This window comes from Xenopus laevis, chromosome 1S (genome assembly GCF_017654675.1).
Source record: "Xenopus laevis strain J_2021 chromosome 1S, Xenopus_laevis_v10.1, whole genome shotgun sequence".
In the NCBI taxonomy this organism is placed as follows: domain Eukaryota; kingdom Metazoa; phylum Chordata; class Amphibia; order Anura; family Pipidae; genus Xenopus; species Xenopus laevis.
This window is the reverse complement of record NC_054372.1, coordinates 174,326,671-174,339,872: the sequence shown is the minus strand read 5'-3', so window position 1 is coordinate 174,339,872 and position 13,202 is coordinate 174,326,671. Positions and strand designations below refer to the sequence as shown.

The following is a 13,202-nucleotide window of genomic DNA, read 5'->3' as shown; positions in this document are numbered from 1 at the left end:
AATTTTTCTGGATTTATTAATCCCCGAGGCTGCATAAAGTCTAAATCCAGAAATCCAGCATCTCAGACCTGCCGCGGTTGGGGAGCGGCACCTATATTATTTGGAAGTTTCATTGGTCTGTGCTGGAATTAGCCTGACTATTTCAGACTTTTCGGGCAAAAATACAAAAAAACTGAGCTTTTCATGAAAAATCTCTAAAAAAATCGTATGATTTTCTCGTGTTTTTCCCTAAACCGATTAATTCGTGATTTTTTTTTTAATAATACATAAGGACAAATCATGGAGTCTAGTTTGGTCTGACTTTTTTTATTTAAAAAAAATTTGGACTTTGATAAATAAGGTCCTAACAGTCATGCAAGAGACTTCACAATATTTCCCCATTTTATCATTGCAGTTGTTGGAATTGTTTAGTTGTTTTGTTGTAATAATTCTGAAATCAGTTATGTTCTTTGTAAGAAATGAACAGAAATGGAAATAGCTTTCTAACAAGCACAACTGGGAGGGCAGGATTGTCTAACTCAGGGATCCCCAACCTTTACAACCCGTGAGCAACATTCAGAAGTAAAAGCAGCTGGGGAGCAACACAAGCATGAAATATGTTCCTGGGCTGCCAAATAAGGGCTGTGTTTGGCCATTTGGTAGCCCCTATGTGGATTGTTAACCTACATTGAGGCTCTGTTTGGCAGTGCACCTGGTTTGTATACAACTAAAACTTTCCTCGAAGCCTGGAATTCAAAAATAAGCAGCTGCTTTAAGGCCACTCAGAGCAACATCCAAGGGGTTGGAGAGCAACATGTTGCTCACGAGCTACTGGTTGGGGATCACTGGTCTAACTGCTGGTGTGAGCGGAACATTAGCATCTATAGAGAATTATCCTTCTGTAAATCTGTTGTCCCTCATTTACTTTGGTGAGATCACATATTAACATGTATCTGCTCTACCAAATAATACTCCATATGGCGAAACTAATGGGATTTATTTTTCACAAGTGACCTACTTTCCGTAGAACAAAACTGCTTTCATGGCCCGTGGCTGCGTATTGTGATCAGAGATTCTGATAGCAAAGCTGCCGCTCTAATATACAGCATTCATTCTAAAGATTATTTTCAGGAGTGATGGAAGCCGACGTGAGGATCGGAATTAAAGTGGAGCTGAGTTTAATATCAACCAGGTAGAACCAAAAGGGGTCAAATTTAGCAACATCAATAATGGTTTTCGAGAGAAGGATTCTTTCTGTAATTGGGATTTCCCACTTCTACTAAAAAATCATTTAAACATTCATTAAACCCAGTAGGATACAATAAGGCATCTATTAATGAGTAATTATTTCTTAGTTAGCTACAAACAAATACAAGGTACTAGTTTATTATAACAGAGTAAGGGTCAAAACACACAGGCAGATTCGGGGAGATTAGTTGCTCGGCGACAAATCTCCTCTTCTTCGGGGTGACTAATCTCCCCGAACTAGAATGTACATCACCGGCGGGATGGCACTCAGAGCGATTCGTCTGAAGTTTTCTCGGCAATACCACTGGTGCTTTGGGAAATTTCTTTTCAGCAACCCTATGGCCACAATCGCAAATCTTTTTATTGATTTCAACATAAACCAGCTAATTACTTTCAACAAGTTAACTGCAGGTTACAAAGAGTTAGAACATTAAAACATGTCGTATGATAATGCAAAGTCTGACGTTTAAAACACCAAATAAACACTTAACAAAAGTAATATAAGAAATCAAAAAAAATTCTGTTTGACATCCAGATAAAGATGAAGACAATATAAGAGAGTACTACTCTATCAGTGTGAATGAGTCAACAATTATGTTTGTAAGACGGGGGAACTATTTTCAAAATCCATGCAATTCTTAATGAATTTCCTTTTACTCTCCTCTAAAATACTCAAATATCTAGACCATATACTTAAGAAACTAATTCTCATTTACTGATTTCCCGTCCTACAACGTATGGGCCGCCGAGCATAGCCCGCAACTAACGCCGGTGTGCAGAATTGGACGCGCAGTTGCCGCTGACCCCTTCCGACCCCCTCGACCCCCCTCCTGGTCCTTGCAAAAATTTTTTAATCAAAACCAGTCCCTGGGCCAAAAAAGGTTAGGGGCCACTGCTGTATAGGCCTGTAAATATTATAAAGTGCTCATTTCTAAGTGCTAATAAATTGTCCCTGAGAAAAAGGCAAAAGACAGAGCAGACACGGCAGTGCCAACTGGTAGAAAAGGCAGCACTTCGTCTAATTGTGATAATTATGTTGCAATTTCAAACATTAGGCCTTTCCTAGAATTAACAGGTTCTTTTTCTGTCATAGCTAAATAGGTTTAATACTATATCTCTCGCTAGCAATTAAATGCCGGCTAAGTAGAAATGTACTTTTTGTTCTACTAATTGTATCCTAATTTTAGTGATAATGTAATCCTTCTCTGCGTTCCGCCGTTCTCTTACACTATGTGCAGATCTTAAATGTAAAGGAATCTACATTAAAATTTGAGCAGGGTTGAGTGGGGGGTGGGGCAGAGGGAGTTTAAAGGAACAGTAACATTAAAAAGTAAACATGTTTCAATTACATTGAAAGTCTGTATCTGTTTATCCAGCATCTACCAATAAATGAATTCTTAGAAAACCTATTTCTTTTAAAGGTACTTCCATCCCTTGCATAATAATTTCATTTAGTGCTGCTGACTGTCTCCTGTGCTGAAGCCACTTGGCACAGGTGGTATCATCCAGGATTAGGGTTGACACCTGGCCGATATTTCACCGGCCTAGCCGGTAAAATACTAGCCAAGGCCAGGGGCCGGTATTACAAATTTACTGGCAATGTAGCTGCCGGTAAATTTGTGATCACCAGTCAAACTGCTCCCGGCCTGCCTCCGATGCACCCGCAGCGGCCAGTCGGCTGGTGAAGCATGATGCCCGTTCTCACCATTGCACTGGCCAGTAGTAATAAAAGAAAGACTGTTGAAGTGAACTTTATATTCTTCAATCATTGGCATGGTCTCCTTTTGTCTAGCTCAGTAAGCCTTGTACCTTGTCCTGTATCTGCTGTATCTCCCCTTCTCTCTCTCTACTTAGTCCTATGCCTCTGTGTCCCCTACCCATGAAAGCTGTAACATACATAATTATTCTGCTGCAAATGTGAGCCCTTTCATGCGTGTCATGCACACTTGTCCTTTGTAAATTATTTAGAAGATTTTAGCCCTGATGGATAAAAGAAACCATTTACATAGAGGAAGGACTTGGCATAGTGGTGCAATGTCACCTTGTATCTGTTATTGACTCTCAATATGTCCCCTACGTGCTTCAACTACAAGACTATTATAATGCACAAGGCAGTTTACTTGGGGAGTGGGGTTATATGACTACAGTATATTCAGTACAAGCTCTACTGTTTTATTCTGCAACCTTTTTTTTCTTAAAGCGGTTGTTCAGCTTTAGATAAACTTTGAATATGATGTAGATATTGATATTTTGTAACAGCTTGCAATTTGTCTTCATTTTTTATTTTTTGTGGTTTTTATAGTTATCTTTTTTTTCTGTTCAGCTGTATAACATCAATTATCTAGTTGCTCGGTCTTATATAGCCTAGCAACCAGTGAAGTACTGAATAGGATGTTAAATAACAAAAATTATGAATACATGTGTGGGATCTCTTATCCAGGGGTTGGGGAGGTTGTCGGAGGGGGTTATCGGGGGGGTCGGGGGGGTCAGTGTCCAATTTGGGCACGCCGGTGTCAAATTCTGTGCACCGCGTTCATTGTTCGGCGGTCCAGTTCAGGACTGTCCGTGGCCCAGGCCCGGTGGTGGGGACCCCTGCATTAGAGCTCACTCAAATAACTGATTCCAGTACAAACAGAAATCTAACAAAATAACTGCCTTTTGCACAAATTCTGCATGTAGAGAGACATGATGTCTGGTGATTTTAATAGAGTGAGCTCTAATACATCTTCTAGGCAAAAGGAGTCCCCCTATAAGATATATTGGATTTAACTGTCAATGATTATCTGACACCCAACTGCTGCATGAAGAGAGAATGAATAGAAACAGATGCTGAGGGAGGGATAGTGAACATAAACTTGATTATTTCAGAAATGGTACAGAATTTGATTGATTGTATTTAGAAAGTTTCCTATTTCAGTATGCGGAAGCTTATATTAAATTTAAATTTTCCATGGCCCTGAGGCAGAATAGTGGCCAGTAAATATCCACTGGAGCCACAGCCAAACTTGCCTCCAGTTAAACTAGGACTATTTAGTAGTACTATCTAGTTTCTCCCAATATCTTACCCTAATCGCTATTAAGTCTGGGCATCCAGACGCTGCTCTTGCCGGAACCACAGTTTGAGAAATGTGCAGCCCGAAATCACTAACATAGAGGAAAATGTTATGCATCATATGAGATGAACAATGGAATTGAAACCCGATGAAACACAATCCTTTTTTTTTTATTAGATTATTTTTAATGAGGGGGTGACATATTTTATAGCTGATACATTTATAAAATGGAAGATGTGACCAGCCATGAGCATAGGGAGTGAGAATGTGCGTTTTCCATGTGTCAAGTGTATATCGTTATTACTGAATGAGTTCTCCTACCAAATGCTCCTTCTATTTTTGGCAGTTCTGCAATCAACAAGCATTGGGAAGCAGAACTGGCTACACTTAAAGGAAATAATGCCAAACTCACAGCAGCCTTGCTGGAGTCTACTGCCAATGTGAAACAATGGAAGCAACAGCTTGCAGCCTATCAAGAGGAAGCAGAGCGTCTACACAAACGGGTTTGTACTGACATCTTGTACAGAGACGGGGGATCCCAGCGATGGCTGCCCATTAACTAGCTGGTGACTGGCAGCTATTATTATACTCACTAATACACCTGCTTTATTCTATGCTAATGAGAAACCGAATGACCTAAAAAATGTATATTACTGTTTCACCTCTTAAAGGACAAGGAAAGTCAAACTAAAGAAGTAGCTAGAAATGTTGTACATTATGTTTTGGGCTTCTGTACCAGCCCCAGACAACCAATTGCCTTTAGCAGGGAAAATCGGTGTCTCCAAAGATGCCCCAGTAGCTCCCCATCCTCTTTTCTGCTGATTCATTGCACATGCTCTGTGCTGCTGTCACTTACTGAGCTTAGGGACCCACTCACAATATACAGTACACATAGAATAGAAATGTCACAATATAAGACTGATTAGTAATTAATACAGATAATTACTACATGGCAGCACAGAAACCAGTGCAATTAGCATCAGAATTTAATAATCAGCCCTGTAACATTAGCTTATATTACAGACAAACCTAATTTTCTTTTGACCATTTGCGACGACCCCTAAGCTTAGCTTCTCAACAGCTGCTCAGAGCCCACTGAACATGTGATCCCCAAGATGGTGACCCCCTGTGACAAGTTTGAAGTCCTGGATCATTGCTGCTATTGACAAGCTGAAACTTTAGGCTGGTTCAATAATTCAGTATATAAAATATAATTATGTTTATTGAATATCTGAAAAAAACTTAAATTGCCGTTGTCTAGTGATCTCTGAGATTTAAACCGATCACAGAACAGTCTTTACTTTGGCTGTTGTAATAAAGGGATGAGCCCTTTATTCATGTTAATAATTTGTATTAATTAGCATTAAAAACAAATAATAAAATATGCAGGATGAATGGTTAAGCCTTCTGATGAACTGTTAGTGAGCAATAACTTACACACACACAAGTAAAAGTAGACTCAAACAGATTTACTTACAGTATCTTTGTAGGATTTAAGCTACAAGAAATAGCCAGTTCTGCATTAATTCTGCACAAATCAGGGAGCCACACAATCTTTAACGCATGACCTTTAGGTTTACAATAATCAAGGATGATCCAAAAGATCCTGGCACTCTTTCAGGAGACCTAGACGAAGCTCCTGGTGTTAATTGGGGGCTCCTTTTATACCAGAGTTCTTAGCAAACCACCAACCCAAGTGCTAACTTGTGCAATAATGTGTGCAAACCTTTGTCATAAAACACAAAATTCGAACTGGTCAGTGTATTAACTTTGTAACAAGCCTTATTTTGTTACTCAAATAAATTGTCTGTATAGTGTATTGTCTATCTGTGGTCTGTATGTTTATTCCAAGGGTATTTGCTGGATAACAATACCTATGTTAACTGGTTTACCCAGCAATACACCTAGAACAAAGACACTGTACCTTAAACATTGGACAATAGCTGTCCCACAATCTGTTGGTTTTACTTGACTCAACCCTAAGATTTGATTCATATATCAAAGCAAATGTATATACTGTAAATCACTATTTAATCAATTATAGGAAAACACTATGCTACAGCTCGTCTGAGATGAAACAATTCATTCACAAACTGTCATATCTTTTGCACTTTTGCACTCCACCCAGCAGAACATGCAACACAATGGAACACAAGGAGTTGTGTCTGTCCCATGATTATAGTCCTGCCTGTGTGTGACTTGAGGGGGCGGCATGTAAAGTGTTTTGCTCCTGCCCCCTAACACACACATAATATAAGCAGGCGCTAGTCGTTGAAAAGGAGCGCTGTTCTTATGCTTGCCCTATAGTGTGAGAACAGAGCTACCTTGCCTCTGCCAGTGTGATTAGGGTTGGCACCTGTCCGGTTTTGACCCCAGACAGCCCGGTTTTTTGAAGGCCTGCCCATTTTTCCAAATTAGGAAAACTGGACAGGATTCCCTATGATTGACATGATGATTGGCCAATCACAGTCAAATCCCCACCCTGACACCACAATCCGCACCCTGCAGAGTCATGGCCCTGCATTCAACCTGGCCAAAAGGTGGCAACCCTATTCCTGTTGCAGGGGGCAGGAGCTAAAGTAAATGACATCTGAAGAATCCTGAAAGCTCAGGCAATGCAAAATGTTGTTTGAAATGATTATCCACTTGAATGAAGTTCTAGGGATCATATAGAAATGCTAGTGAGGAAGACACCAGTACACCCCTAATCCTGCCACTGCTCAACCTGCCCCTTATGCCAATGGCACATGCAGTGGCGTAAGTAGTTTTTACTGGGCCCCATAGCAAATTCAATTTAGGGCCCCAAAATACTTATAAGTTGGCCTATTTTACCAAGATATATTAAATACTCATTAATTAGGGTCTCACTGGGCCCCCTACACTCCTGGGCCCCCCTGCAACCGCAGGGTCTGCTTCCTCTATAGTTACGCCCCTGGGCACATGTTACTTTTCCTGGCTGAAATCCCCTCCATGTGCGCAGTGACATCTGCATTACAGTTGTTTCAATTCTCACACATACAGGGTGAAACTGCAACCTGTGCCATAAGCCTAAGCATATAGTGGAATATTATTTTAAATTTACATTCACCGGTCACTATCATAAATTATGGTCTGCTGTAGGAGTCACATAATTATACATATATATATATATATATATATGTATAATTATTTGTATGTATAATAAATATAGTAACAACCACGTGTCTCTTTTGCTGAAACAATTACTACAAATCAAGGCAGTAGTTGATATTTTCAGACTCTTTGCCAGTTCCCTTTACCAAGCCTACAAGTATATCACGTTCTCATTAAAAAAATCCCTTTTATCTTATCTTTTTATATATTAATAGGTGAGCGAATTAGAATGTCTGAGCAATCAAGCTAATGCTGTGCAGTCTCACAAGACGGAACTGAATCAGAAGATACAAGAACTAGAAACCACACTGAAAAAGAAAGAAGAGGTGATTCTTTTAATCATATTTTATATATATATATAATACACAAAAGCCATGAATATCCTGTAAATTAAATCCTTATAAACGGTGAGTAGTGATGTCATCAGTTATAAACGGTGAGTAGTGATATCATTTCTGTCACATGACTTACTAAAATTTGTGTATTATAATAAATAAAGTACCCCCAGTTGTAAAATATGAGGATATTAGAAGTTACCTCGGAGTTCCATGACCTGTATAAAAACACTCGGCCTTCGGCCTCGTGTTTTTATATGGTCATGAAACTCCTCGGTAACTAATAATATCCTTATATTTTACAAGAGGGGGTACTTTATTCACTATATATATATTGTGAATAAAGTACCCCCTCTTGTCAATTATAAGGATATTATAAGTTACCGAGGAGTTTCATGGCCATATAAAAACACGAGATGACATCAGAACTCACCGTTTATAACTGATGACATCAGAACTCACCGTTTATAAGGATATAATTTACAAGATATTCATGGCTTTTGTGTATTTTTTATACATATATATATATAGTAGAAAGCACTCATGACACACAATTCCTATTGGGAATGTGGTTAAAAGTTTATTGATGTGTTTTGTGCAAAAAACAGTTGGATTATTATTGGTGAGCACCCGGCTATTGACTAATAGAATGGTGAGTGCCGATATGACTGTGTGTATATATATATATATATTATATATTTATATATATATATAGTATATGTATCTTGGATTTGCAGTAAGTGTGCAGTTATTGATCGTTGTTGCCCTGCTTTTAATGGTAGATTGTTAGAGGCAATTATAATCCACATGTTCGTTATTATTTCTATATGTGCTTTTCTCACTCATTCTTTGTGAATCTAGGAGATAGAAAGGTTGAAAGAAGAGGTCGAACATGCGAAAGAGTTGCAAGATCAGAAGGATTCTTTGAGCCAAAAATTACAGGTACTTTCTTGTTGCATCTCATGCCTTTATAACCAGTTATTGCTCAAAGTTTAACCAGGCCAAAAAAAAAAAGTGTCATTACGAAGTAGCTTATATTTTCTATTTATTTAAACTAATTCATAAATGAATTAGTTTGATTATACAGTTATTTGCAATTATTCAATAAGCAAATTAAAAGCAGCAACATTTAGGGGGTCCTTTCCGTCCTGAGTAGGCCTTTTTGATGCTGCCCCCCCTTTGCACCTGATGCTTACCAGTCTGAACTCTGGAGTGGGCCTGGGGGATGCATTGCTCGTGTTTTTGCACCAGCGGCTGTTTTTGCCTCCCCTGGTAACTTGCACGCTACTTATGCCTGAGGCGATTTTATCAACTTGCTTCATGGCAGCAGCATCCCTTTCCCCCTGGGCCGAAGGGTTGGATAGTTTCTGGCCGTATATAAGAATGGCTAAAAACTAGTGTTCTAGGTATAATGTTGGATCAATACTGTAGGACAGGAAGTCATAATAAGCCCTGGCATTCCAAGTACACAGAGGCCCAAACAGCCTCCCGCCAACTCACTAAATAGTGAATGTCTATGGCATCTTACAGCAGCCCCTCTGGCATGTGCCTGAACCTACAGATTACTAGTCCGGGCCTGCTGTGGGATTGCCCTCAGTCAATTGGGTTGTTGAACACATATTAAAGTCTGTGTCAAGGTCACACACTGGATTGGCTTTGCCAGATTGTCTTTGCATGACATAACATAATAGCCAGAACACTACTTCCTGCTTTTCAGCTCTTGGTTACCAAGCAGTAACCAATCAGTGACTTGAAGGGGGGGGCACATGGGTCATATTGCAAACTCACTGAACTGAATTGCAAACTCACTGAACAGTTATGTCCCATGTGGCCGCCCTTCAAGTTACTGACTAACTCAGAGTTAGGGAGCTGAAAAGCAGGAAGTAGTGTTCTGTTATGTTAAGCATCCAGTCACTCCAGCCTTTATACATTACATTTTTGGCTAACTAACTATATTGGAAACATTTTTTATTTTGCACAGCCGATCTATTTATCCAGTTTTTATTTTTACACTAAACGGTTCCTTTAAACCAGCTATGGCAAATATATAAAAGAAGGGCGAAGAAATGTAGCAGCGGGTGGGTTGGGATATTTACCCACTAGGAAAGTATTGTGCTGCAAGTCCTGTGGGTTTGCCCAGCCTGTTTAACACTAAAAAAAGACACCGGTGTATGAGGATGCTCACAGCATTTATATTTATACATCAGTAGTGTGAGCGGTTCTTTCCAGCTAAAAAGTAGTACCATTTTTAGTTGTCTTGGAAACCTGGCATGAGTGACAGCTTTCATCTTATACAAGGAGCTGACTTGAAGCAAGTTTCCTCTTTTAGAACTAAATTATGGCTCCCTGCACATTACTATACTTGCTGACCAAATGTCAGATGCTTTTATGTCAAATAGAGTTGCCACCTGCCCAGTTTTCCAAATTAGGAAAACTGGGCAGGATTCTCTGAGATTGAAGCCCTGCCCCCAACATGTCACTGCCCTGTCCGCAGTTGAGCGTCGCAAGAGGTGGCAACCCTAATCCCAACTGTCACACATATACCTCTTATCCCACAGCCACACTGCTACTATAGGCACCATCTCCCTACTATACTGCTATCCCACAGCCACAGTCCCTTCCCAGAGACTATTATCCCACTGCTACTATAGGCACCATCTCCCTACTATACTGCTATCCCACAGCCAGAGTCCCTTCCCAGAGACTATTATCCCACTGTTACTATAGGCACCATCTCCCTACTATACTGCTATCCCACAGCCACACTCCCTTCCCAGAGACTATTATCCCACTGCTACTATAGGTACCATATCCCTACTATACTACTAGCCCACAGCCACACTCCCTTCCCAGAGACTATTATCCCACTGCTACTATAGGCACCATCTCCCTACTATACTGCTATCCAACAGTCACACTCCCTTCCCAGAGACTATTATCCAACTGTTACTATAGGCACCATCTCTTCCTACTATATGTGCTATTCCACAGTCACAGTCCCTTCCCAGAGACTATTATCCACTGCTACTATAGGTACCATCTCTCCCTACTATACCTTCTATCCCACAGCCACAGTCCCTTCCCAGAGACTATTATCCCACTGTTATTATAGGCACCATCTCTCCCTACTATACCTGCTATCCCACAGTCCTTTCCCAGAGACTATTATCCCACTGTTACTATAGACACCATCTCTCCCTACTATACCTGCTACGCCACTGGCAGACGATAAAAATAGTTTGCCTATCATTGTTCTGCACCAAGGCCCTTGAAGGTCATTAGTACTGTTGTTTACCAAGGGTAGTCAACCCTTATTTGAACAACTCCTTGACATGTCTTTCAATTGACATTGAAAACCAGAAAATACAGTGATTGTGAGGCCTTTTTATTGTTATTATTTTTCATCTGATGCATGACCCCTAGCAACCAGAGCGGTTAGAATTCCAAGAGGAAGAACTGCAAAACAAAAAGTTCAATAATTCATAAAGTGAAAACACTGACTACCTGAATATTGTTAGAGTACCATTATCCTACTAAAAATGCATTTTAAAAGTCAATATGTCCTTTAAGTGGATGCTGTAAGCAGCTATTTGTGTCTTTACAGGAGGTAGAAATGCATAACAAAGACATGGAAGGACAATTAAGTGACTTAGAGCAACGGTTGGAGAAAAGTCAGAACGAGCAGGACGCTTTCCGCAATAACTTGAAGACCCTTTTAGAAATCCTGGATGGAAAAATCTTTGAACTCACCGAACTCCGAGACAACCTGGCCAAACTGTTAGAGTGCAGCTAGAAAGAGACCAGCGCCAATGGCTTTCCCCTCTTCTTAAAGATGCACTGTCTCTCATGACAGCACTAGGATGGGCTCTGCCTCCACGTTGCACAAAACCAGAATGGGTTGCAAAATTTTTAGTTGGGTGACGTATAAAAATTTAGACTGAACTATCTAAAAAGAGGGGAAATTTAAAAACAAATAAAAAAGAACAAAAAACAAAATAAAACTTGAAATACAAATTACCTCCTATTCCATTATTGGCCATAATGAACTTTAACACATTCGCTGCCAGATGAACTCTAGCACCGAATGTTTCTGGTTATTCGTATTCCGCAACCGTAGTTTTAAAGAAATCCTCTTTTTGCTTTGTAGACAGTATAGAAAGTATTAAACATTAGTGGACTGTGTTATACACGATATTCTGGGTCAGTTTTAGGGTAGAGCAGAATTGGGCTTTTGCCTGGCTCCCCACTGGGTGACAAAAAATATATGTCAACAGTTCCATCCTAATGTTTTCAGTAAATACATCAGGGATATCCAAGTTGTGCCCCTCCAGCCATAACTCTCTGCTGGAGGGGTCCAGGTTGATCATGTCCATCTCTGATTCACATCATTTTTACCCTCAGATTTTAATTCCAGTCCTGCTGTATCACCCCAGCCGCCACTCTCCCCTAACTCCGGCCCTGGCAGCATTTAAAGATCATCTTTATTTTCTAAAGGATTTTATTTCATTTTTTTTTTAAATACTACGATCTATTCTTGCAGTGTTTTGTGCTGAACTTCATGACGGGAGGCGCCCTCTGTATTTTCGTTGTAATTGGAACATTTTTCTCAGGATATTTTTGCACTGTTGGAAGAAAATAAATAAATGAAGTGCATTATTAACCTTGCCAGGAGGGAGAGAAGATGCATCTTTAACCGCTCACCGTTCCTCCAGTTCTCCAACCAGTTGTACAAAGTTCTTCCTTTTTCTACTGGAAGAGGTTTCTCTATCAAGCTCATCCTGCTCTTCTTTAACCACGTCCGGCTGTTTATTTTTCCTTCATGATTTTAATGCCATTTATTTAACTATCAGCTTCTAATATACTGTAAACCCAATTCCAAAGGCAGCTGTGTCCGGGGGCAGTTTTAGGTTGTTATTTCAGATATATCTGAAGAGTGTATATATATATATATATATATATATATATATATATATATATATATATATATATATATTATATATATATATATATATATATATATATATACAGGTATGGGACCTGTTATACTGAATGCTCGGGACCTGGGGTTTTCCGGATAATGGATCTTTCTGTAATTTGAATCTTCATACCTTAATTCTACTAAAAAATCATGTAAACATTAAATAAACCCAACAGGCTTCCAATAAGGATTCATTATATCTTAGTTTGGATCAAGTACAAGCTACTGTTTTATTATTACAGAGAAAAAGGAAATCATTTTTTTAAATCTGGATTATTTTATTATAATAGAGTCTATGGGAGACTGCATTCTGGATAGCAGGTTTCCGGATAATTGATGCCATACCTCCCAATTCTCCAGTTTTGAGCGGGACAGTCCCGCTTTTGAGAGCTCAACACATCTGTACTGGAAAGCCCTAATTTTCTCTGCACTGAACAGCCAGAAAAAGAAACCAAGTTTCTAACTTAATTGGCTTTT

General features: G+C 39.5%; 1 protein-coding gene across 3 annotated transcripts in view; it reads left to right on the top strand.

Moving 5' to 3' along the window:
* homer1.S (homer scaffold protein 1 S homeolog) overlaps window positions 1–12,056 on the top strand; it is a 53,161-nt gene extending 41,105 nt beyond the window's left edge. For all 3 annotated transcript variants that reach the window (XM_018244464.2, XM_018244465.2, XM_041580526.1), the window contains 4 exons: window positions 4,627–4,783; window positions 7,628–7,738; window positions 8,609–8,689; window positions 11,352–12,056. In XM_018244464.2, coding sequence (XP_018099953.1) covers window positions 4,627–4,783; window positions 7,628–7,738; window positions 8,609–8,689; window positions 11,352–11,540 — 538 coding nt within the window. In that variant the 3' untranslated portion in view covers window positions 11,541–12,056. The remainder of the gene's footprint in view (window positions 1–4,626; window positions 4,784–7,627; window positions 7,739–8,608; window positions 8,690–11,351) is intronic.
* Window positions 12,057–13,202: the final 1,146 nt, after the last annotated feature.